This window comes from Podarcis gaigeae, assembly GCF_964106915.1.
Source record: "Podarcis gaigeae genome assembly, chromosome: 9".
Taxonomy (NCBI): Eukaryota; Metazoa; Chordata; class Lepidosauria; order Squamata; family Lacertidae; genus Podarcis; species Podarcis gaigeae.
In genome coordinates this window covers 76,839,638-76,865,956 of record NC_139685.1, presented here as the reverse complement: position 1 = coordinate 76,865,956, position 26,319 = coordinate 76,839,638, and the positions used below count along the sequence as shown (strand labels likewise).

General features: G+C 46.1%; 2 protein-coding genes across 4 annotated transcripts in view; one reads left to right on the top strand and one right to left on the bottom strand.

Annotated features, from left to right (window-relative positions):
• The window catches only part of LOC310852737 (PC-esterase domain-containing protein 1B-like), a 390,021-nt gene that overhangs the window by 61,378 nt on the left and 302,324 nt on the right, over window positions 1-26,319 (bottom strand). The window lies entirely within an intron of this gene.
• Window positions 1-26,319, top strand: part of LOC310852690 (transcription factor COE1-like) — a 96,324-nt gene that overhangs the window by 13,195 nt on the left and 56,810 nt on the right. For all 3 annotated transcript variants that reach the window (XM_083756510.1, XM_083756508.1, XM_083756509.1), the window contains exons 3-5: window positions 19,903-20,059; window positions 21,740-21,803; window positions 23,853-23,908. In XM_083756510.1, the coding sequence (XP_083612636.1) occupies window positions 19,903-20,059; window positions 21,740-21,803; window positions 23,853-23,908 (277 nt within the window). The remainder of the gene's footprint in view (window positions 1-19,902; window positions 20,060-21,739; window positions 21,804-23,852; window positions 23,909-26,319) is intronic.

Below are 26,319 nucleotides of genomic sequence, written 5' to 3'. Positions count from 1 at the left end.
ATATAGCAACCAACTTTTGTTAAGCTGTCCTACCTGGAGATGATCTGCGATCACCATAGGTGACCAGTTGTTCACAAGGCTGTGGCCGTTTTGTTGAAGTTCATGGCGAGTGCTGCCCAGAGTATCTGGAGCAACGCAGGCAGATGGGTGGGATATAAATAAATAAAATTAATAATAATAATAATAATAATAATAATAATAATAATAATAATAATGGAGGACTCCTGTGTTCTCAGGGGTTGGGCGTGCCATCTCGCTCCTATTCTTATTTTTACTGGCATTCCTGTGGGGGCAGAACATAGCCATGCTGGCAAGCAGCCATTGATAGCACTTTCCTCCATGAATTTTGCTTATTCCTCTTTTAAAGCCATCCAGCTTAGTAGCCATCACTGCCGCCTGCAGAAATGAGTTCCACAGTTCAACTGTGCTGCATGAAGGACTTCCTCTTTTTTAAAATAGTTTTTATTAAGAATTTCATCATAACAAATTATCAAAAACCTATCCTCTTCATCCCCCCCATTTTCCCCTCCCCAAGATAAACCCTCCTTCCCTCCCCCCCCAAACTTCCCTCAATCTGATTTTTCAACACATATTTTTCTCTGCATATTATAAACTTGTAAAGATCCTCAATTTATCTGCCTGTTATGTTAACAATAATAAATTTGTGTATGTTTATTTAAAACCTGCCAAGGAGTCCAGTTCATTTTGTTGTTCTTTTAAGTAATTTGTAAAAAGTTCCCATTCTTCTTTAAAGCCACAGTTGTCCTTGTCTCGCGGTTTGTATGTCAATTTCACCAGTTCCACATAATCCATTAATCTCCCTTGCCACTGTTCTTTTGCCAGGATTTCCTCATTCTTCCATTCTTGTGCTATTGGAAAATAAAGAACTTAATTATGTATGTGACAACGGCGGCAAGAGTCTTAATAGCACAAGGACTTCCTCTTATCTGTCCTAAGAATATGTTGTTCCCCCTTCAATTCTCTCTTCTCGCAATAGTTGTTGAAGGAAAAGATAAAGGTAAAGGGACCCCTGACCATTAGGTCCAGTCATGGCCGACTCTGGGGTTGTGGCGCTCATCTCGCTTTATTGGCCAAGGGAGCCGGCGTACAACTTCCGGGTCATGCTGCCAGCATGACTAAGCCGCTTTTGGTGAACCAGAGCAGTGCACGGAAATGCCGTTCACCTTCCCGCCGGAGCGGTACCTATTTATCTAATTACACTGGTGTGCTTTCGAACTGCTAGGTTGGCAGAAGCAGGGACCGAGCAACGCGAGCTCACTCCATCGCGGGGATTCGAACCGCCGACCTTCTGATCGGCAAGTCCTAGGCTCTGTGGTTTAACCCACAGCACCACCTGCGTCCCTGTTGAAGGAAAAGCCCCCCCCCCAAAAAAAAAGATGAAAGGAAGGAGGAGGGGAGGAGAGAGCTGGGGAGAATGCCACCCCAGTCAACCACCATTGTGCCCTGGGATTCTTGCGCAGGTTCCCCAATGGCAAGGCCGGCCTTACAAAATGAGAACACCCATTGTCGCAGGAAAGAGAGAGCCATTGGGGGCTTTCCTGTGTGTGGTGGTGGTGCCCGTTCACCCAGCAGCTCAGGATTGGGGCCTTGGTGATCCCAAGGGGGGGAGAGAGTGTGAGAGGTGGGGGTGGGAATTTCAGTTTCGTTGACCCTAATGGAGCACGTCTGATTTCTGCGCCATCCCCCAGCTGGGTTCCTGGCGGCCCAGCGCATGGAAGAGTTGGTTTTCCTGTAAAGGCTGTGCGATGCTCTGGTTTGCTAGGAAATGCTCCAATTTTCTTTAATAATTGATGGGCGCTGCCTCACCAGCCTCAGAGACTCAGTGAGCGCAGTCATTACCAGCATCCTGGTGTTTTTTCCACCCTCCCTCTCTCTCTCCTCCTCCCTCCTTCCTTCCTTCTGCCTCGAACAGAGAGAGCAGCAATGGCAAGGTTTGGGGGAAACGGGAAGGGAATTGAATGCAGGTGTGTTCGCTTGGCCGGGAGGTTCGGAAGGAGGGAGAGAGATTTGCAGACTCAGGGAGTTTCTGGAGGCTTAAGTCTTTCTCAAGGAACAGCCTGAGGCAGCCGTCCCCAGTCCAGCCGCTTTGGACTACAGTTCCTAGCCAGTGTTCGAAATTCGCCAGGCGCATTTTGCACCTGGCTTCCGGCCGCTTGCAACCAAGGTGCCAGGGTGGTGCTTGAAATCTCCACCATCTGGAGGTGCATGCCAGTGGATTTGGACTGTTTTCGCACACTAATACCCCACCCTGTGGAATTCTATCCGTTATATTTTTATCTGCGCAATCGGAATCAATGGAACCCAAACTCTTTTTCTGTGCCGCCTGAGCACGAGCAGGGAACGACATTATAGTGAATTGTTGCAGCTTGCCTTTCCTTACCAGATCCCCATTGTCCTGCTCACAGTTGTGAAGAATATTCCTACATTATGAATGGTCTGTGACACCATTGAGAAAAAGAGGTGGGACTCTATCTGTGGACTGTCCCTAGATAAGGTGACTTTCCCTCTTTAAGTTCTCAAACTCTGCTCTGAACTGTGAGCTCCGTGGAGAAAAAGCTGGAATATAAATGCCATAAATAAGCTAAATAAATAAATAAATAACCCTTCCAGTAGCACCTTAGAGACCAACTAAGTTTGTTATTGGTATGCGCTTTCATGTACATGCACACTTCTTCAGATACCTGCACATGAAAGCTCATACCAATAACAAACTTAGTTGGTCTCTAAGGTGCTACTGGAAGGAATTGTTTTTAATTTTGTTACGGCAGACCAACACGGCTGTTGTTGTTTAGTCTTTTAGTTGTGTCCGACTCTTTGTGACCCCCTGGACCAGAGCACGCCAGGCCCTCCTGTCTTCCACTGCCTCCTGCAGTTTGGTCAAACTCATGCTGGCAGCTTCGAGAACACTGTCCCACCATCTCATCCTCTGTCGTCCCCTTCTCCTTGTGCCCTCCATCTTTCCCAACATCAGGGTCTTTTCCAGGGAGTCTTCTCTTCTCATGAGGTGGCCAAAGTATTGGAGCCTCAGCTTCAGGATCTGTCCTTCCAGGGAGCACTCAGGGCTGATTTCCTTCAGAATGGAGAGGTTTGATCTTCTTGCAGTCCATGGGACTCTCAAGAGTCTCCTCCAGCACTGCCTTGCCATGGCGAAGGGGCTTGAATAACTCAGATAAGCTATGAGCTATGCCATGCAGGGCCACCCAAGAAGGACAGGTCATAGTGGAGAGTTTTGACCAAATGTGATCCACCTGGAGCAGGAACCGGCAAGCCACTCCAGTATCCCTGCCAAGAAAACTCCATGGACAAAGACAACAGGCATATAAAAGTAGCACCTTAGAGACCAACTAAGTTTGTTATTGGTATGAGCTTTCGTGTGCATAGACACTTCTTCAGATACCTGCACACGAAAGCTCATACCAATAACAAACTTAGTTGGTCTCTAAGGTGCTACTGGAAGGAATTGTTTTTATTTTGTTTTGACTACGGCAGACAAACCCGGCTACCTACCTGTAACTATAAATAAGCTATTCAGCTTACCTTCTTAAGGAAGCTGGTGGGGCTAGCCCAGGCATAGACAAACTCGGCCCTCCAGATGTTTTCGGGACTACAACTCCCATCATCCCTGACCACTGGTCCTGCTAGCTAGGGATGATGGGAGTTGTAGTCCCAAAACATCTGGAGGGCCGAGTTTGCCTATGCCTGGGCTAGCCAGACAGAGATGCCAGTCGCCAAACTGGCATCCAGCAATCACCATATGGTCGCAATTAGACCCGTGCCAGTTGCAAAACACACCTGGGGAGTTTCTAAAACTGGCTGCCCCCTTTTAAATAGAGAATAGGTTCTTTCACACGCCGTGCCAGACCCAGGTACAAGGTGTCTCCTCACATGTTACAAGTATTTGTTGTACACCTCTTGATCTGTGTGGCTCACCTGTGCGTACACACAGGCACACAGACAGCACACTCATCAAACGTAACTTGTGAATAGATGGGTGAGCATGCAGCTCAATCATTGTGCACACCAGTCCTCGGATTGTGCACTCGTTGAATGTAACGTGTGAGCACTCCCACAGAGAGGGGCAGTTGAAGGTTAGCAACTGGGGCTGAAATCCTGCACGGTTAATCCCAGTGGGATTATACTGGTTTTGCTGCATTCAGAGTTTTAGCTCCCCTTCCAACTATAGAATTTGAACTCAGGTCCCTGGAGCCCATGGGTCTGCCTGTGTCAAACACTTGTTCTCATGAGATGCCCCTCATGCAACAGCAGGACCAAAGAAAACAAGTTTAAGATGGCGTTTTAGGAGATTTATTCCAAGTATTTGCTGGGGTCTCCCCACCCCACCCCACCCCCACCCCCTGCTCGCACCCCCCTATAAAAGCCCCCGCAGTTCCAGAGACTTTATGGTTATTCAGAAATGTTATTTCTCTCTCTCTCCCCCCCCCCTCTCAACTTCCTGCTGCCTCTGGGTTTTAAAAGACGAAATCTGAGATTGCCATAAATCCAGCAGCCCAAAATCTCTGACTCCCGATAAAATCAGGATTGGATTTCTGCCGTTTTCTCACCCTGCTGATCCCCCGTCTTAGTCCTGCGGAGATTTCCCCCAGGGTCATGGTTTTATTCCGCCTCCCTGGCCCCATCAAGCCCGTCGGAAGGATTCCGGGTTCAAGATGTTCATATCCCATTGTTTCCCTGACCCAAAGAAACCCGAGGCCAACTGCATTAATAATAACAACATAGTATTATCTATTAAAGCTCTTGGAAATTTCCATCCGTGAATAAAGTTAATGGCTCTTGGGTATTGTTCATGTGTGCGTATACAGAGAGATCCATTACTTTATTTACAGATGGAAACTGTAAAGTGTCTTAATGGGCATTATTATAGGGGCGTGGATTCAGTCGCACACCAGCAAATATAGATTGTGCCGTTAAAGTGGATTTGGTGCCCTTGCAGAACATAATCACTTCTACCCTCCGCCTCACCCAAAAAATTGGGACCGTTTGCTGTAAGGATAGTGACAGAGAAACACGTGGAAAAGGGCAGGTTGGCAATTGCTCGAGGCGACACCGGCTAGCCTCCCCAAATAAACCAGAAGGAATGCTCCATTGGCAGGCTGGGGTATCTCTCAACAAAACCCTCCCATTCATGCAGAGACCAATTTGCACAACAGAACTTCCCTTCCCCCTCCCCCCCCAAATAAAACAGGGTTGGGGTTTTTCCAGAATTTGAACTCAGCTCCCTGGAGCCTGTGAGTCTGCCTTTGTCAGAGTTTCTGCCTTGTGCTGCTGATACAACACTTGTTTTTGTGAGATGCCCCTCATGCAACAACAGGACCAAATAAAGCAAGTTTTAGATGGCAGTGCAGGGCTTGCAGAGGGAAGAGAAATTCTGCTGCACCAGTAGAAGTCTTTGCCCAACTGGGACTATTCCGGTGGATGTAGCTCCCTGTTAATAGTGTTTTATGGAAGGGGATTGTTTTACTGATGACTTGCAACTGTGTTACAGATAGACCCTAACTTAGACCAAGAGGTGTCTAAGGTGGGACCTTTTGCATCCAAGGATGTGCTTTCCACTCGACTGCATCCCTTCCTAGGAAATTCTCCCTTACTGATCAGATCATCTAGGCTAGTATTACCTACTCTGACTACCAGCACCTCCTCGGGCTTTCAAACAGGAGTCTCTCCCAGCCGTACCTTTTTTAAAAAAAACAACAACAAAGCAAAACCAAAATACATTTTTTAAATATTGTTTTAATTCCATTAAATTCCTTTTAAAAACGTTTTTATGTTTTAGCTTTTTGTGTGTTGTTTTGAGTCCTGGTCCGCAAAAAAGATAGGGTAATAATAATAATAATACCTAGAGATTGATCCTGAAACGTGCAATTTGCAAAGTGTGAGCTCCTGTGTTTATATCCACCTGTCTGCCTTTATTTCAGCAGCTATGTGTAACCCTTTTAAAGGAATCAACAACTAAACGAAACCGATATTCCTTTTTATTTCCCCCTGACGCTTGTCTGCAGAAATGGACACTCAGTGCATGAGAGACTTCATTTATTCACAGAGAAAACCATCCAGATTCAGGCATCCATACGTGGAAAGCGGTTTCTACGTCACGAGCTGCTGGCGTTCAAACAGCTTTCAAACAGCGTTTATTTAAGCATCTGCATTTATGCCGAGGAGTTTCAAATCGCACAACTCTCAGAAGGCAGCGCCCACAACATCCTTAGACACGAAATATAATACATAAATATTCCAGGCCCTTGAAAAGGCATCTGTGACAGATAGCTGCGCTGTTATGTAAATCGTAAGAATATGCCGAACTTCTCTTAGAATTGCACTTTTCATTTGAGATTTTGCATTCCCACATTTTCCACAACCGTTCCTGCTTTGGCTGTGCTCTCCACTGTTTGGCAAAGACCCTCCTTTCCAGCTGCTAATAAAGTTGGTGCACACTCCTGACCTTTTGAGACTTAACCTTGCTGTACGAAGCTAAGCAAACCATTTCAGTGTTTGCATACAGCAAAGATCTGTCCGTTCCCCTTTTCTAACCATTCCTTATGGGCTTGCTTATTTGTTTCTGGGGAATTTAAACTCTTGCCTTTCAGCCGATCAATTCCCAAGGCAGCTCGCAACGCGGTTCGTCATAAGGCATTCTTTGCTATCCCGGTGTCCTCCAGATGCTTTGTAATGAAACATCAAATTGACACATACAGTGAGGGGGTGGGAAGTATTTGATCCCCTGCTAAATTGGCCCGTTTGCCCTCTGACGAAGAAATGACCAGTCCATTAATTTTAATGGTAGGTTTCTTGTAGCTGTGAGAGACAGAATAACAACAGGAAAACCCCCAGAAACCCAGAAGACAAAAGTCAGAGATTGAGGTGCATTGTAATGAGCGAAATAAATATTTGATCCCTTTGCAAAATATAACTTGGTACTTGGTGGCAAAACCCTTGTTGGCAATTGCGGAGGTCAGACGTTTCTTGCAGGTGGCCACCAGGTTTGCACACATCTCAGGAGGGATCAAATTCTGTCTCTCACAGCTACAGTAAACCTACCATTAAAATTATGGACTGGTCATTTTTTTCGTCAGAGGGAAAACGGGAAAATTTAGCAGGGGATCAAATACTTTCCCCCCTTACTGTAGCCCCACACAACTGAGTGTCCCTTAGTCCCTTGGTCAATGGATGGAACCAGGGCTGTAAAATCCGTAGTAACGGAGAGACTCCAGTTCCTGCTTGTCTTTCCATTTCTTCTGATCCTGTAGGCTGTAGCCCATTTTGGGGGGGTAGTGTGGGGACCTGGAGTCCTGGCATGTCTAGGTCTGATGACTCCCCAGGTTCTGGGTGGAAATATTCCAGTGGGTCTGGCTGTCCTTACCTCTCATCCGAGTAGACCCCAGGTCGAGGCAGGGCTGAGCCCTGATATAACCCATCAAACGCCCTCCTCCTTCAGCGGGGCGCATCCCAAATATACCCAGTGGCCGGCAGCAGCATAATGGGAAACAAGTGGCTGCCTTTCAGAGGATTTCAGAATAATTGAATACAGTAATTGGGTGCACTCTTCCCACCTTGGATCAAATCTACGCTTCCAGGTGCCACAAGAAAGCTGCAGAGATAGCGCAGGATAGTGCGCACCCCGGAAATGATCTCTTTCAGCTTCTGCCTTCTTGAAGAAGGTACAGGGTTATAAAGACTAGGACTAGCCGCCTGAGAAACAGTTTCTATCCAAATGCGTAGCCCATGAAACACAGTCCAGGACCAGTCTAGAATCCAGAGGCTCCACTAGGAGTCAGTCCAACAGGGCCAAGGCAGGAAACCGGGCAAGGTCAGGTACAGGATTTCAGGCAGGATCTGTCATACAGCAATGTTGCTCCCACAACCTGGGGCAGGGTCCGACAGCCTTTTATCTTGGTTGGGGTAGCGGCCGGTCCTGATCCCCTGGAGGCTCACCTCCCTGTTTCGCCCAAAGGCGAGCACTCCTCCTGCGAGTACTCAGGTCTCTCCTTCTCTCAGACCTTCATCTCTGCAGCTCAGGAGACATCGGTGGGTGACTAGACCCAGAGGCCGCCTCAGCCTCCCCTGACCCAACTGGTAGTGGAGCAGCTGTAAGTGATGGCCCAGCTGAAAGCAACGAGGCCATCCCCACATCTGGAGCAAGGGCAGGATCAGGCCCCTGACTCGGCCCAGCTGGTGCTTGTTGCAGGGGAACCTGTGCAGACTGGGGCTCTTCGGGATCAGGCCCCAGACTTGGTTCAGATGAGGCAAAGGATCCGGTGTGGACTGAGACTCTTCTGGTTCTGAGTCCCAGGCCATCACACCTGCATTGCGGGGGTTGTGCTAGATCACCCCTGGGTGTCCCTTTCACGATCCTAATGTGATTCCTAGCCCCGTCACCTGGAGCTCCTCAGAAAATTAGGGCGGGGGGAAATTAAGGAGAAGGGACAGGCATTTGTTGACAGTAGGGGTGTGATGGGTCTAGGGTGGTGGTGGTGGGGGGAGATAGTGGGAGAGACCCAGTTTTTACCCCCAGGGAACTGGGTCCTAAACAAGAAGCAGGCGAGATTTCCCTTGATTCCCCCCCCCCCAAGTTATCTATATAACTTACAAATCTCCCCCTCTCTCTGCTCCCACCCCGCTTTTTAGCTAAACGGACACCCAGAGAGCAGCCTAGGAAGAGTCAGTGGGTGGAAGAGTAATTTACCTAGGAGATTATGCTGAGGGGGAAGAGAGATTGTCTTACTTTCTTGTCTGTGGGCTGAAGGTTGGGAAGGAAATTTGCCTCTTGTTTTTAACGAGGGCTGGCCCCCTCTCCCTGCATTTCTCTGATTGAAACGCTGGAGCGAAAGAGCCTTTTTCGGCTGCACGGAGGAGATTCTTGAAGATGGGGCTGGGGGGAGAGGAGCGAAGGAGCTGGTTGTCAAAACTGATCCTTCAATCAGCAGGGAACCTGCGCAAGCTCTTTTTCTTTCACGGGGTATTTTTAGAGCCAAAATGTTGCTGGGAGCACAGAAATCCAGGAGGGAAGTTCCCAGAAAATCACACTTTTTTTGACGTCTGGGTGGATTTTCTGACTTGGGCCGCTGGGTGCCGATCTTGGCCGAGATGGTCATGTGTTTATGTCAGTGCTAATAAACTGTTTTGTGTTTTAAAAAAACAACCATCCCACAATGTGTAAAATTAGGACCAGTGGCAGAGTGCATCGTTGATTAATCATCTGCCTTTTATCTGATTGATTAAATTTAAATAAATTTGCATATTGCCCAAAACCCCTGTCGCTGCCTTCTTCGGCTACTGGAGAAAGTGCGAGATAACTCTCACCTTAAGCAAGCAGATTGTGCAGCCTCAGAGCATGTTTACTCAGAAGTGAGACCCACTGAGCTAAACGGGATTTACTCGCTGGTAGTGTGTTTGAAATTACAGGCCATAGCAGCCAGTTGTTACTGGAAAGAAATGTTGCCTTGGATATTTTCATTCCCTGTTTCAGCTTCAGAAAATAAAAAAAGGACCCTTAGCTTAGAGATACACCCTTCCTCTAGTCTGTAACTTGCCCTTTCCTTCTCTGAAGGATATAAAAGAGTCCTAGAATCATATAATTGTAGAGTCAAAATCGGTCCCAAGGGCCATACAGGGCAAAGATGCTGTTTTTTTAGAGGGGAGCACCAGTCTCTGTGTTGACCAAGTGTTTGCTACTGCTTCTCAGTGTTAGAAACTCAGCTATAGAAGCTAGGTGCAAAATGGCTCCTTAAGCCAGGCTGCCTTAATGGAATGTCAAGTTGCCATTTTGGGACCAGATGGCTTAAAAGTTGTATTTTTCAACACAGTGGTACCTTGGTACTCGAACGACTTCACTCCCAGACAAATCGGATCCCGAATGCCTCAAATCCAGAAGTAAGTGTTCCGGTTTGGGAATGTTTTTTTGGAACCCAAACATTCAACGCAGCTTCTGCTTGAGTGCAAGAAGTTTCGGAAGCCACGCCTTGGTTTTCGAACGGTTTCGGGAGTTGAACGGACTCCCGAAACGGATTAAGTTTGAGAACCAAGGTGCCACTGTACTACTTTTGATTGTGCAGAGAAAATATCACTGATAGAATTCTGCAGGATGTGTTTTTAGTGTGTGAAAACAGTCACGTTCCAAGGATCCCCAGGCATGCATCTCCAGATGGTGGATATGTCAGGTGCCATCCTGATGCCCGGACATCTTCACTTGGTTGCAAGCGGCCAATAGTCGCTTCTTCTTCTGTAGAGATAGGTTTAACTCTTTGTTGGTTTGTTTGGTTTTTAGTAACTAGTTACCGTATTTTTCGCTCCATAAGACGCACCTTTTTCTTCCTAAAAAGTAAGGGGAAACGTCTGTGCGTCTTATGGAGTGAATGTGTGGTCCCTGGAGCCGAATTGTCCAGGGGCAGATCATGCTTTTTTTTTTTTTTTTTTTTAGAAAGAGGGAAGTGGGTGTTGAAACAAAGCCGCTGATCGGCAAGCGATCGGGAGGGAGATAAGGGACGCTAGCAATAAGGCTAGCCTGGAAGTGGGGAGGTAAAGACAGCAAACCTGCAAGGAGAGGAGACAGGAAGGCTAAAGCAATGAGGAGAGAAATTAGAAGAAAAGGAGAAGCAAATACTACTCCAGCTAAGGCAAACAAGAGGGAAGGGGGTGTTGAAAGGAAGCAGGTAATCGGCAAGCGATCGGGAGGGAGATAAGGGAGGCTAGCGATAAAGGAGGCTGCCTGGGAGGGGGGAGGTAAAAGCCTATGGATCCTCAGGATTTTTGCATTGGGTCACCCCAAATTCACCATCAGATCCCATAGCATGTCCATGGCTACCCTGACCATTAGATCCAGTCATGACCGACTCTGGGGTTGCAGCGCTCATCTCGCTTTACTGGCCAAGGGAGCTGGCGTACAGCTTCCAGGTCATGTGGCCAGCATGACTAAGCCGCTTCTGGTGATCCAGAGCAGCACACGGAAACGCCGTTTACCTTCCCGCTGGAGCGGTACCTATTTATCTACTTGCACTTTGATGTGCTTTCGAACTGCTAGGTTGGCAGGCTATAGCCTGCACCAAAAAAATCATGCATCCACTGTTTCATTGGACCGCAGTGGCGCAAAAACGTGGTTACAAAGCCTGGATCCACATGGATCCTCAGGATTTTTGCATTGGGCTACCCCAAACTCACCGTCAAAGCACATGTCTGTGGCCACAGCACGAACCACAAAAATCATACATCCACTGTTTCATTCAGAATTTTTTTTTTCTTGTTTTCCTCTTCTAAAAATTAGGTGCGTCTTATGGAAAATACGGTAATTCAGACTCTTAACGCATGGTGTGAAATGTCTTGCTTGGAAGGGTCATAACTTTGGAGCTGCTGTGGAATTGAAGCTTCTTCTGTAGCTTCTGACTCAGCCAGCTTAAGGAAAACTAATTGCACAATTGCAGAAATAGTTTTTATTTCTTTCAGTTTACTGAGTGTGTGATTAAAATAATAATGATCTTATTTTTGTCTTGCTACGCACTGTATCAGTGACTTCCAAAACGTTTTATAAATCTGCAAAAAAATGAAAATTGAACATAAAAGTGTCCTGGGTTCTAAACCTGGACAAAATACAGTATAAAAACATGAATAACAATAAAATTCAAAGTTCAGAAATCAATTTAGGGAAAATCCATCTAATAAGCATTAGATAATCCCCAGGGCTAGCTGGCTGAATTGGTCCTACTTGGGCAGCAAGGAGGCCAGGGGAGAATTAGCTGTGGGGTCTCAGAGCGGGTAATCATAAAAGGGGAGGGGGAGGGAAGAGAAGGGAAATAAAAGATCAGGCTGAATTCAGATTAAAGGCCAGGTGGAATAGCTCTGTCTTACAGGCCTGATGGAAGGAGGTTAAATCCTGCAGGGCCCTGGTCTCCTGGGACAGAGCATTCCACCAGGTCGGAGCCATCACTGAAAAGGCCCTGGCCCTGGTGGAGGATAGGCTGACTTCCTTGGGGCCCGGGACCTCTAAACTATGATTATTCATGGACCTTAAGATCCTCTGCGGGGCAGACCGGGAGAGGCGGTCCTGAAAATATGAGGGCCCTAAGCCACAAAGGGCTTTAAAGGTCAAGATGTTCCTGGAAAATAGGGACACTTAGAGGGTCTGTTCACCCTCTTCCTTTCTTATTATCAAATATTCAGCCTGTGAAATTTGCTGTCATGCTATGTGGGGAGACCCCCTGGCTTAGCCCGACCTTAATTCCTATGTACTACAGGCAGCAGCGTATGAGGTGGCAAAATTGACTGTGCCTCTTTGTTGGGGGCACCACTTTCAATGCTTCCCCATGGAAAAAGGAGAAGAGCCACTATGCGTCAGGTTCTAGCTAAAAGTGATTGCCGTCGTGTTAGATTTCTTCCTGCAAGGAGCTCTTAAAAAAACCAAACACCCACCTGTAGTCTAAAGTTGAACATCTCCATCTCATCTCCATCTCCATCAGGTTGTCGGGTGGACCAAGCCTGGGTTCGCCTGGGAAAAGCCCAAATGTATGGAGGCTACGTCTGTTGGTGGCTATTAGCCATCATTACTAAATGGAGCTTCATTGTTTAGGGGCAGTATATCTCTGAATATGGTGCTCAGGGTGGAGAGAAAACAAGGAGTGAGCGTGAGGATGGACAGGTTGGGTTTCACATTTTTCCACTCATGCATTTCTCCCCATTTTCACATCAGTGAGTGTGTGTTTGTGCATGTATGTGTGTGTGTGTACAGGGTGAGTCCTTTAAAAGAGGCCCCGTGGATACAGAGTACACATGTTCCAGGGGCCTCTTTTAAAAGACTCACCCTGTGTGTTTGTGTGTATATTTATATATTGTTGTTGTTGTTTAGTCGTGTCCGACTCTTCGTGACCCCATGGACCAGAGCACGCCAGGCACTCCTGTCTTCCACTGCCTCCCGCAATATATATATATATACAGAGAGAGAGAGAGCGTGGTACCTTGGTTTAAGAACAGCTTAGTTTATGAACAACTTGGATTAAGAACGCTGCAAACCCAGAAGTAGGTGTTTTGGCTTGTGAAAACAAAAAAAATTCCTTCCAGTAGCACCTTAAAGACCAACTAAGTCAGTTCTTGGTATGAGCTTTCGTGTGCATGCACACTTCTTCAGATACACACTGTGTATCTGAAGAAGTGTGCATGCACACGAAAGCTCATACCAAGAACTGACTTAGTTGGTCTTTAAGGTGCTACTGGAAGGAAATTTTTTTGTTTTGACTTTGGCAGACCAACACGGCTACCTATCTGTAATTGGTTTGTGAACTTTGCCTTGGAATAAGAACATGTTCCGCTTCCTGTTGAGTGTGTTCCATTTGTAAATCAAGTCCCCTGCCACTATGGGAAAGCACGCCTTGGTTTAAGAATGCTTTGATTTAAGAACGGACTTCCGGAATGGATTAAGTTTGTAAACCAAGGTACCTTTGTGTGTGTGTGTGTGTGTGTGTGTGTGTGTGTGTGTGTGTAAAAACCACTCCTTGTGAAAATTCAGATGCAGCTTTAGAATCTCTCCTTACACATCTTTGTATGCAATTTTGCCTAATATACCCTCTTTTGCAAAGCATTTCCCCCTCCCTTTTATAATGTTTATTTGTCTGCTGCTTCCAGAAATACATGCATTTCTATGCATACTTAACTACAGTATGTGCATTTTTTGGCCAGGGAAGGTTGCATTGCAAAATTCAGAACAATACAGATTTCCAAAAAAAGAGAGAGGCTGTGTTTCATTCTTCCTGCTATTCTGAAAGTGCAAATTAGACCCTTAAATGTGAACTGAATTAATTTTTCTCCCCCATCTCGAGTCAGGGCCAAAGCTCTTGAGGGCTTTTTTAATATATATAAATCAAAACCAGGATCTAGAGTTGCCAACTGATTATTTTTTCTAAGCATTAAAGGAAGGACAACAATTAAAAAAACCTGGCTTGCATTTAACAGCAGCTTGATTCTCATGGAGATTAAATATGACCGTTTGTTAACAGCTGCTGTGATATGCAAGCTGTTGTGATATGCAAAGGGGCGGGTCAAGAACTTTGGCAATTCTACCTGGGAGAGAATAAGGTGCAAATTCCGTTTACTCTGAACTTAAGTTGACTTCAGCGCTAAGCAAAGGCGCCTGAGACTGATGCATTGCCTCAGAAATTCGATAGGTGCTTTGGGGGACAATTTTGGCTGGAGAAGTAATATAGAGGGCTACATCTAGCACACACATAATTCCCCTCTTCCCCTAGGCTCACTTTAAATTCTGAAGCAACAGGGAAAGATCCAGTCCGTAAGCACTTCTGGAATGTGTAAATTGACTCTGCCATCCCTGTAGGATTCCTGTTCCTTTTCGTAGCTGTGTGGCAGGCAGAAATTCTGCCAGGGAATTCTCCTGCAGGGAAAGCAGTACCTGTTCAATTTCTGCCTGGCAGGCTAATGATAAAGGCACAGGAAGCTCTGGCGGGAAAGGTGGCAACCGTTGCCACAACCTTGTGCAATAGTTGCTCCTGTGCCCACTTGAAATCCAGAGCCATAATTGTCTTCTCTCTGTTGGGCCATTGGAATATCGGAGGCAGCCTTGCTCCCTTGGCCAACTTTCAAGAAGTGAAGGGACAAATGGAGATGGTTCTGGTACCTTCACCTTCACCATAAAAATCAGAACCTGAGCACATTCCACAAAACCCGCCCCGTGAAGGTTGCGTTTGACAGCCAGGAAGCCTGAAACCAGGCATGTCCTCTGTTTCAGGAGCCTAATCTGCTCCGCCGGTCAATTTAATTCAGCCCCTGTGGCAGTATATGTCCTGGGGCAGGCTTCCTCAACCTCGGCCCTCCAGATGTTTTGAGACTACAATTCCCAGCATCCATGACCACTGGTCCTGATACCTAGGAATCATGGGAGCTGTAGGCCAAGTCAGGGATCATGGGAGTTGTAGGCCAAGTCAGGGATCATGGGAGTTGTAGGTCCTGCTAGGTGGGGATGATCATGGGAGCTGTAGGGCTGAGGTTGAGGAAGCCTATCCTGGGGTAAAATCCTTTAAAAAGCTAAAAACAGCTCAGCAAAATCTGGCCCTTTTTGAAAAAAGTTTGGGCACCCCTGCTTTGGGCACCGAGAGCCAGTGTGGTGTAGTGGATAAGAGCAGTAGATTCCTAATCTGGTGAACCGGATTCGCTTCCCCGCTTCTCCACCTGCAGCTGCTGGGTGACCCTGGGCCAGTCACACTTCTCTGAAGTCTCTCAGCCGCGCTCACCTCACAGAGTGTTTGTTGTGGGGGAGGAAGGGAAAGGAGAATGTTAGCTGCTTTGAGACTCCTTCGGGTAGTGATAAAGCAGGATATCAAATCCAAACTCCTCCTCCTCCTCCTCCTTCTTCTTAAACAAGTGTGGCTAACTTAATGGAGCTGGATGTTTTGATTGGCTGCGCCTTTTCTTTTCAATAGCCTTCCCTTTCCTCGGGAACATGGGCAGGGCTAGAATAAGTCACATGGAAGACGGAGCAAGCTTGTTTTCCACTGCTCCAGGGGCGAAGACCTGAACCAGTGGATTCAAAGGTCAACAACGGAGATCCCGACTAAATGTTAGGAAGAACTTTCTTTTTCTCATTGGCCTATTGTGCAATTGATGGAGAGAGTGACTTCCTTACACACACACACACACACACACACACACACACACAAAATCTTCTTTCTAATGAAGAGAGGGCAAGACAAACATTTTCTCCACAAGTCAGGAGGTGCAGGGAATAGACAGGCCCAGCTAGAAATGAGCCCCAAATTTCTCATATATTCTCTAGAAGCTCAGAGGGTTAGTCTACAATGGGGAGAGATCAGGCCCCTTGACTCTTGGGCAGAAGGGGATAGCGTTGAATATATATTTGAAGGCGGCTGGCAGGCAAATGGGCTTCTTCTAAATTTTGCCCCTCAGACTGGAACAGTCTTCCCTTGGGAGGTTGTGGATGGCAAGAGTTGTTTGGCAGTGGAACAGTCTCCCTCGGAAGCTGGTGGGCTCTTCTTCCTTGGAGGTTTCAAAGCAGAGGTTAGATGGCCATTTGTCGTGGATACTTGAGCTGAGATTCCTGCATTGCAGGGAGTTGGACTAGATGACCCTTGGGGTCCCCTCCAACCCAACAATTCTAGGATTGATGTGACCCAGAGGCTCAGGCCCCTCTTGATGTGGTCAGGGGAACTGCGAACAATGCTAACCATGGCTTCCCCAGCAACACAACGCATGCACAGTAGTGTCTCTTGCGCCACAGTTCCCTTCTTCTCTATGCATGCACAGTAAAGCAGGCCTGGCCAGCATAATGTGCTCCTGATGTTTACTGACTGCATTTTTATTTTAACATTTGTGTACCACCCTTCATCCAAAGATCTCAGGGCGGCTCATAGCACCAACGGGCAGATCGCAGCATCCCCTCTCCTCTCTTCCAACTCTGCAATTCTATGATTCTAAGTGTGCAGAGGGATCTTCCCATTTTTGCTTTTTCCAAAGTTGGCACCGTCTGTGACCAGAGCATAGGGCTGGTTCTGAGTTCGGGTTCTCAGGCCAGGTCCAGAGGGCTCCTGTGCGGCACGGAGGGGCCGGTGTCAGGGCCTCTGGAAGGCCTTTTTATATATATTCTGCCTGTGCAACTTCGGCGTTGATAAGAGCGAGAAAGCCCAGGCGACTCGGCTACACGGCACGGCAGGTTTTATTACAAGCTAGTCTGAGCTCTGAGCTGAAGGTCTCCCAGGAGAGAGCTTGTTTCCTTTCCAAAGTCATCACCGCTCTAAGCGGTGGAACAAAATTCGGCATTCAAAGTGCAAGGCAGGCTCCACAGTGGCCTCTTCGAAGCAGAGCGTTTTGAGTAAAATTATATAAAAAGGGGAGCAGCCCATATTCTTTTCCCTTTTTCCCCCTAGTAAAGCCAAGGTGTTTCTAGGCTTGATTGAAACTGCTCTCTGTGTTTTGGAGACGCAGCGTCTTCGAAGTCGTTATTATTATTTATTAAATTGGGATACTTCCCTTTACCCGAAGATCACAGTTCACAACGTCAAAATGCAAAATACGAAAATGAAAAGCTGGCTTCCGCGTAACAGTTTGTTGCGGACTCAGTGCCTGTCTAAGCGTGGCGAAAAGGGGGGGGCTGAGCACCTTCCTTGCTTACAAGAGACCCCCGGTACAATCCCCTCCAGTCTAGGTGTGGCTGGGAAAACTTCTGCCACTCAGTGTAGAGATTGCTAAGCAAGATGGACCCAATGGTCTGATTCTGTATAGGGCAGCTTATACCCAAAACAGAAAAACCTCCCCAATATTCCCAGCATGGTTCTCCTCTTAAGGCCTTTTGCAGTCCTGGTGTTCTATGAGAAGGACGTTTTTGGGGAATCCCAAAGAGAACGTTCCTTTTTCTCGAAAGGGCTTTTCAGCTGCAGGTGTTGAGTGTGAAGGAAAAAGGAAGGAGTTTTTCTAAGAAGCTGCCCTCTCGGGTGAATGTCAGCCGACTGCTTTCTGCAGACACTATAGAGACTTTCAGGCTCGCTGTCCTTCTCTTCCACACAACTCCCCGCCTCACTGCAAGCTCTGACAGTTGATTTGAAAAGTGGTCTGGCAGACAGCAGCACACGGCCTGACAATCTCCGATCTCCGTTTTCTGAGGCACATTTATTGCAAGTTGGTTTTCCGGGCACTAGAGAGACAGCTGCACAAAGGTGGAACCCACAACCTCTTAAGACACTCCTCGCCCTCCAGATATTTTTTGGACTACAACTCCCATCAGCTGCAGAGAAGCATTCAGGATGCCAGGTTTGCGGAAGGCCACTTCCAAGGGGACCAGCAGATCAGCTGCAACCCACACATGCAGGTTGCTGATGTGTGGGGCTGAAGTCTACATCCCAGTTTACATTTCTGCATTGCAGCGGGTTGGAATAGATGAGCCTCAGGGGTCCCTTCCAATTCCACAATTATTCTGTGATTCTATGGACGTCGTTTCTTTTGTGCTATTGTCATAGTCGTCACCTTCTCCTCTTCTGCTTTTATAACAACTTTCACATACAGTATAAAGCACAATCTTGCAAGAGGGCAGCACTTCATTGCTCCACTGATTTGGGTTTGTTTGGCAAATGCTCAGATCTTTTCCACTGATATAAAGGGGTTGTAAAATAATAATAATAATAATAATAATAATAATAATAATAATAATAATAATTTTATTATTTATACCCTGCCCATCCGGCTGGGTTTCCCCAGCCACTCTGGGTGGCTCCCAACAAAATAGTAAAAACACAATAAAACATCAACCTTTGAAAACTTCCCTGTTTTCCCTGAAGGGCTGCCTTCAGATGTCTTCCAAAAGTCAGGTAGTTGTTTATTTCCTTGACATCTGATGGGAGGGCATTCCGCAGGGTGGGCACCACCACCGAGAAGGTCCTGTGCCTGGTTCTCTGTAACCTCACTTCTCGCAGTGAGGGAATCGCCAGAAGGCCCTTGGAGCTGGATCTCAGTGTCCGGTCTGAACAATGGGGGTGGAGATGCTCCTTCAGGTACCGGTATACAGGACCGAGACCTCTTAGGGCTTTAAAGGTCAGCACCAACACTTTGAATTGTGCTCGGAAACGTACTGGGAGCCAATGCAGGTCTTTCAGGACAGGTGTTATATGGTCTCGACGGCTGCTCCCAGTCACCAGTCTAGCTGCCGCATTCTGGATTAGTTGTAGTTTCCGGGTCACCTTCAAAGGTAGCCCCACGTAGAGCGCATTGCAGTAGTCCAAGCGGGAAATAACCAGAGCATGCACCACTCTGGCAAGACAGTCTGTGGGCAGGTAGGGTCTCATCCTGCACACCAGATGGAGCTGGTACACAGCTGCCCTGGACACAGAATTGACCTGCGCCTCCATGGACAGCTGTGAGTCCAGAATGACTCCCAGGCTGCACACCTGGTCCTTCAGGGGCACAGTTTTCCCATTCAATACCAGGGAGTCCTCCACAGCTGCCCGCCCCCTGTCCCCCCAAAACAATACTTCTGTCTTGTCAGGATTCAACCTCCATCTGTTAGCCATCATCCATCCTGTAACCACCTCCAGACACTCACACAGGACATTCACCCCTTCCACTGGTTGTGACTTCCCCCCTTCTCTTTCCATGGTTCATTTTGCATATCATAAATCCCTGCATATCTTACACAAATTATACCATTCAGTATTCCTTTATTACATCCACCAGAACTTTCTTACACTGTTGAATTTATCTTAACGCTGCCCACGTTTTCAAGTGCACACATTCCCCCCCCCCCATGTATTCAATAAACGTTTTCCAATCTTCTCCAAACGTTATGTTCTTCTTGTTCTCTTATTCTATATGTTAAGTATGTAATCTGCGCATTTTCCGTCAGCTTAAGTTGCTATTCTTCTTTGGTTGGGACCTCGCTCGTTTTCCATTTGGGGACTAACGAAACACGGGCCGCAGTAGTGGCATACATAAATAACGTTTATGAGCAATTTTTTTATCTTCGTGCCCCAGAGAAAAAAAAGTTTGAGAACCACTGTATTACTACGACACTTCAATAAAACCATGCACAATAAATATTTATTTATTCATTCATTTAAGAAAACCAGATTTCTTAACTTTTTTATTGTGTTTCTACCAAACCTTTTCGTCCAAGGAGCTCAAGGTCGCATTGTGTCTCTCTCCCTCTCCTCATTCAGTCCCAACAACAACCCTACGAGGTAGGCTAGGCGGAAAAGCTTCGACTGGCCCAAGGCCCAACGGGCACTAGGTTGGCGAAGGCTGGCATAGATACCCCCATATCCTGCTCTCCCTTTTGTTTAGGCTTGCGGGGGGCTGTTGGCAGGGAAGGGGGCTTCTGGCTGGAGTTTTCGCCCCTCCTGAAGGCTTCTTCTTTCCGTCTCTCCCTTGCAGTGGCGTTGGGCTGGCTCGGGCCCATTTCGAGAAGCAGCCCCCGTCCAACCTCAGGAAATCAAACTTTTTCCACTTCGTCCTGGCCATGTACGACCGGCACGGGCAGCCTGTGGAGATCGAGAGGACGTCTTTCATCGACTTCGTGGAGAAGGACAGGGTATGGAGCCAATCGGGTTGCGTGGTCGTTTCTCTCCTCCCACCCCCCACAAAAAAAAACCCCTCAAGGGGTCAGATCGGAGGCATCATATCCAAATGGTGGCAACCATGGAATGCACTCCAACTACAATTCTGTTATTCCCTTGGAAGGTTGTGGGCTCTCCTTCCTTGGAGGTTTTTAAGCAGAGGTTGGACGGCCATCTGTCATGGATGCTTCAGCTGAGATTCCTGCATTTCAGGCGGCTGGACTAGTTGACCCTCTCAACTCTACAGTTCCCTTTCAACTCTACAGGTCCCTTTCAGCTCTACAGTTCTATGATTCTGTGAACCGTGTCCCTCCCCTACTTATGCTCACCTCCGCCATACAATGGAAGTTGACTTCTGGGGCCTTTCCAAAAACCAAGATGGCGGCCCCCAGGGCCATGGGTTCAGCACCATTTGATGGGGTGTTATGGCTCTAGACCTGGATAGAGTGCCTGGATAGAATGGGGGGACAACTGTAGGGCTGAGGACTTAGAAGTGGGAATTTCAACTTTCCCAGTCCCTGGTTCAAAATCAGCAAGTCTTCTGTTTGAACCTCACCCCTGCTATGGTGATGGCCTGGCTATCTTAGTCTCACTGCCCACCCCTATGCAATTTGGGAATAACAGTACTACTACTACTACTACTACTACTACTAATAATAATAATAATTTATTACTTATACCCCACCCATCTGGCCGGGCCCCCCCCCCCCCAGCCACTCTCGGCGGCTCCTAACAGAATATTTTAAACCACAATTAAACATCAAACATTAAAAATGTCCCTAAACATTAAAATGGGATGCAGGTGGCGCTGTGGTCTAAACCACAGAGCCTAGGGCTTGCCAATCAGAAGGTCGGTGGTTCAAATTCCCGCGACGGGGTGAGCTCCTCTTGCTCGGTCCCTGCTTCTGCCAACCTAGCATTTCAAAAGCACATAAAAGTGCAAGCAGATAAATAGGTACCGCTCCAGCGGGAAGGTAAACAGTGTTTCCGTGCGCTGCTCTGGTTGGCCAGAAGCGCCTTAGTCATGCTGGCCACATGACACGGAAGCTGTATGCTGGCTCCCTCAGCCAATAATGCAAGATGAGCGCCGCAACCCCAGAGTCGTCCACAACTGGACCTAATGGTCAGGGGTCCCTTTACCTTTTTGAACATTAAAAACTTCCCAGCGCTCCTTTCAGGGTTATTGTGAGGGACTACTGAGATAATGTGTGCAAACTGCTTTGCATATTCTCAAAAATCGATTCCTTCTGATGGTGAGACGGATGTAAGACTAAATTAGTTTTTTCTTTATTTCTTCAAATATTTCATAGAATCGGAGAATTGTAGAGTTGGAAGGGAACACGAGGGTCATCTAGTCCAACCCCAACGTGGGTTTCGAACCCACAACCCTGAGATTAAGAATCTCGTGCTCTACCAACTGAGCTTATCCTAGCATTGATTCATCATATTTTGATCCTGCCTTTTCTCCACGGCACCTTTCGTTGTTTGCCTCCAAACTTTATCCTCACATCGATCCTGTGGTGTCAGCTAGGCAAAAAGTCAGGGGTTTCACGGCTGGCAGATTATTCGAATCCGGGTCTCGCTAGTCCAAGATGGCAGAAAGTCTTCAGCTACAGCGTGTGTTTTCAAAACAATACCTTATCCTTTTCTTTCAGGAGCAGACGGGAGAGAAAACTAACAATGGCATCCACTACCGGTTACAGCTTTTGTACAGTAACGGTAAGGAATATTGCTAATTCGCTATGTTTGCATGGCGTTTTTTCAGGGGGACCCAGAAAGCAGATGACTTAAAACGATTAAAACTAGCCTTCGTCTGCTTGATGCCCTGCATATGTTTCAAAACACAATTCCCAATATTATTATTACCTGCCCTTCACACTAAGACAGGGCGTGTGACGGCAATTAAAAAACACCATTGGTAATAAAGCACAATATTTTTTTTAATGCATAAAAAAAAATCAGTTTAAAACAACTTAAAATTTCAAAACAGGAGTGTCTGAAGCCAGTGAAAAGAGATGCATCTTTCTTTTTAACTTTTATTGATAAATGCAGTACTTACAAACACAAACCAAAACACTAAACAAACTTACTATACAGTGGTAACTCGGGTTACATACGCTTCAGGTTACATACGCTTCAGGTTACAGACTCCACTAACCCAGAAATAGTGCTTTAGGTTAAGAACTTTGCTTCAGGATGAGAACAGAACTCGTGCTCCAGCGGCGCGGCAGCAGCAGGAGGCCCCATTAGCTAAAGTGGTGCTTCAGGTTAAGAACAGTTTCAGGTTAAGAACGGACCTCTGGATTGAATTAAGTACTTAACCTGAGGTACCACTGTACATAGATACATACACCTCTCAACTTAGATTACAAAAAAGAAAACAAACATACAAACTAAACATACAGACATAAATTTTGTCTTCCCTCCACCTATATGTGGCTTGATTTGTTTTTCCTCTTTTTGCTGTGTTATCACAAAAAGAGCTGCATTTTCAGCATCTTCCACAAGCTGTGCAATGAAGCTGCCAGGTCCACTTCTGTGGGGAGTTCCTCAGATTAGGGGCCACCACAGAAAGACCCTCTTCACCCACTCCCAGGCCATCACTACCACCCCGAACCTCTGGGGGCAGAGGAACTACTAAGAGGTCCCCCTGCCGATCTTAGTACCCAAGAGGGGCTTTAGGAAAGGAGAGAGGCGTCTCTCGGGTATTTGGGGCCTCGGTTGTTTAGCCCGTTGAATTGGACCCAGGAATCATCCCTGACTACAACTCCCATCATGCAGAGCATGGAGACGTAGGCATGCAAAAAAGCAGCCCTCTTTGCTCCAGCAGAGTTGTTGCTGCCATTCACTGCACTAACCAGGGGTCCTCCAGGTGGCTTGGACTACAGTTCCCATCAGCCATCATGCGAGCTCCAAGTTTGGGCTTTTCAGAGGTCCCAATTCAAGGCTCAGCCCCCAGCGGCTCACATATCATTAGAAAAGAATCACGATTAGATAACCATCATTGCAGACAGTTGCAAGTAGTTTAGTTTTATTTCATTCTCGGTAGTGGTGCCCACCCTGTGGAATGCCCTCCCATCAGATGTCAAGGAAATAAGCAGCTATCTTATTTTTAAAAGACATCTGAAGGCAGCCCTGTTTAGGGAAGTTTTTAATATTTAATGCTGTTTTGATTTTAACCCTCGATTGGGAGCCACCCAGAGTGGCTGCGGAAACTCAGCCAGATGGGTGGGGTATAAATAAATTAATAATAATAATAATAATAATAATAATAATAATAATAATAATAATGTCATATCCCTCCTTTTTCTTCTTCTAAGGAGCTCAAGGTGGTTGTCCTCTCTCCTCATTGAACCCCCAAAACAACCCTGTGAGCATAGCTGTCAGCTTTTCCCTTTTCTTGCGAGGAATCCTATTTGGAATAAGGGAATTTCCCTTAAAAAAAGGGAAACGTTGACAGCTAGGCCTGTGAGGTAGCTGAGAGGCAGCGGCTGGGCCCAAGGTCTCCCAGTGAGCTCCCTTCATGGCTGAGCGGGGATTCGAACGCAGGTCCTCGTCCGACACTCTAACCGCTGCACCACACAAAAGTTGTCAGCCGGTTGTGCCAAACTCCGCCACCTCTTGCCGCTGCCGCCCCCCAAATTTTGGGACTGGCATAGCCCCTGCGCCACCATTTTGAAAACGGAGGGCCTCTGTGATTTTCAGCCAGGGGATAGGAAGTTCCAGAATGGAAGAGACAAACGTTCCTCTCGCTTTTCTTCCTCGCAGGACTTCGGACGGAGCAGGACCTCTATGTGCGGCTGATCGACTCCATGTCCAAGCAGGTAACAGCCCCCAGTGAAAGTGTGGAAGGGTGTTGGGGGGGGGGGGTACGAGAGCCATCTTGGAATATCTCGTGGAAGATGGAACAAGCTTGTTTTCTCTTGCTCTGGAGGGGAGGACTCGAACCCATGGCTTCAAGTTACAAGAAAGGAGGTTTTTAAGCAAGAATGGAGGTTTTTAAGCAGAGTTTGGATGGCCATCTGTCATGGATGCTTGAGCTGAGATTCCTGCACTGCAGGGGGTTGGACTAATTGACCCTTGGGGTCCCTTCCAATTCTATGGTTCTATGATTCGGAAGGAAGGAAGGAGAGAAAGAGAAAGAGAAAGTGGGAGGAGAGAGAGAGAGAGAGAAAGAAAGAAAGAAAGAAAGAAAGAAAGAAAGAAAGAAGATGATGATAGATAGATGATAGATGATAGATAGATAGATAGATAGATAGATAGATGATAGATAGATAGATGATAGATAGATAGATAGATAGATGATAGATACATAGATGACAGATAGATAGATATAGATGATAGATAGATAGATATAGATGATAGATAGATAGATGATAGATAGATAGATAGATAGATAGATAGATAGATAGATAGATAGATAGATAGATGATAGATACATAGATGACAGATAGATAGATAGATAGATAGATAGATAGATAGATAGATAGATGATAGATAGATAGATAGATAGATAGATAGATATAGATAGATAGATAGATAGATAGAAGAGGGAGGGAGGGAAAGAAAGAAGGAAAGAAGGAAAGAGTAGATAGATAGATAGATGGATGGATGGATAGATAGATAGATATAGATAGATAGATGATAGATAGATATAGATTAGATAGATAGATAGATAGATAGATAGATAGATAGATAGATTATAGATAGATAGATAGATAGATAGATAGATAGATAGATAGATGATAGATAGATAGATTATAGATAGATAGATAGATAGATAGATAGATAGATAGATAGACAGACGGACAGACAGACAGATGATAGATAGATATAGATGATAGATAGATAGATGATAGATGATAGATAGATAGATAGATAGATAGATAGATAGATAAGATAGATAGATAGATAGATGATAGATAGATAGATGATAGATAGATAGATAGATAGATAGATAGATAGATAGATAGATAAGATAGATAGATAGATGATAGATACATAGATGATAGAGATAGATATAGATAGAGATAGATAGATAGATAGATAGATAGATAGATAGATAGATAGATAGATAGAAAGAAGAGGGAGGGAGGGAAAGAAAGAAGGAAAGAAGGAAAGAGTAGATAGATGGATGGATAGATGATAGATAGATAGATAGATAGATAGATAGATAGATAGATAGATAGATAGATGATAGATAGATGATAGATAGATAGATGATAGATAGATAGATAGATAGATAGATAGATAGATAGATAGATAGATAGATAGATGATAGATAGATAGATAGATAGATAGATAGATAGATAGATGATAGATAGATAGATAGATAGATAGATGATAGATAGATAGATAGATAGATAGATAGATAGATAGATATAGATGATAGATAGATAGACAGACAGACAGACAGACAAACAGATAGATAGATAGATAGATAGATAGATAGATAGATGATTATAGATATAGATAGATAGATAGATAGATAGATAGATAGATAGATAGATAGATGATAGATAGATAGATAGATAGATAGATAGATAGATAGATATAGATAGATAGATGATAGATAGATAATAGGTAGAGATAGATTAGATAGATGATAGATAGATAGATAGATAGATAGATAGATAGATAGATAGATGAGAGAGAGAGAGAGAGAGAGAGATAGAGATGAGGGAGGGAGGGAGGGAGGGAGGGAAGGAAGGAAGGAAGGAAGGAAGGAAGGAAGGAAGGAAGGAAGGAAGGAAAGAAAGAAAGAAAGAAAGAAAGAAAGAAAGAAAGAAAGAAAGAAAGAAAGAAAGAAAGAAAGAAAGCTTGAGGAAGATGTGGTAGGTGGATCTCAGTTTTGTCCCAGGAACAAAATCAGCATCAAAGTTGGTTTCCTTCCAGCCCTCCCCTCCTGAGGGGGGAGCCCAAGGGAAATAAATCCCAAACTGGGAGATGCTTCATTAAGCTTCACCATCATTAATCAACACCATTAGGCGGGGGAGGCTTTGTTAACTCTGGTGCTGATGGGCTGGGAGCCTCTGCTGCTTAGCACCTGCTTAGCACATGCAAACACACCCAGGGCTCTCTGCTGAGGCCAAACAGAGGAGGAGGAGGAGGAAGCCCAGACTTGCTCCTGCTTTAGGAAGCGGCCGCGTGCAACTCCCAGCATCCCCACCCAGCATGGCGTGTGGCCAGGGAGTTGTAGCGCCAGCTACATCTGCAAGACGCCACACTGGCTGCC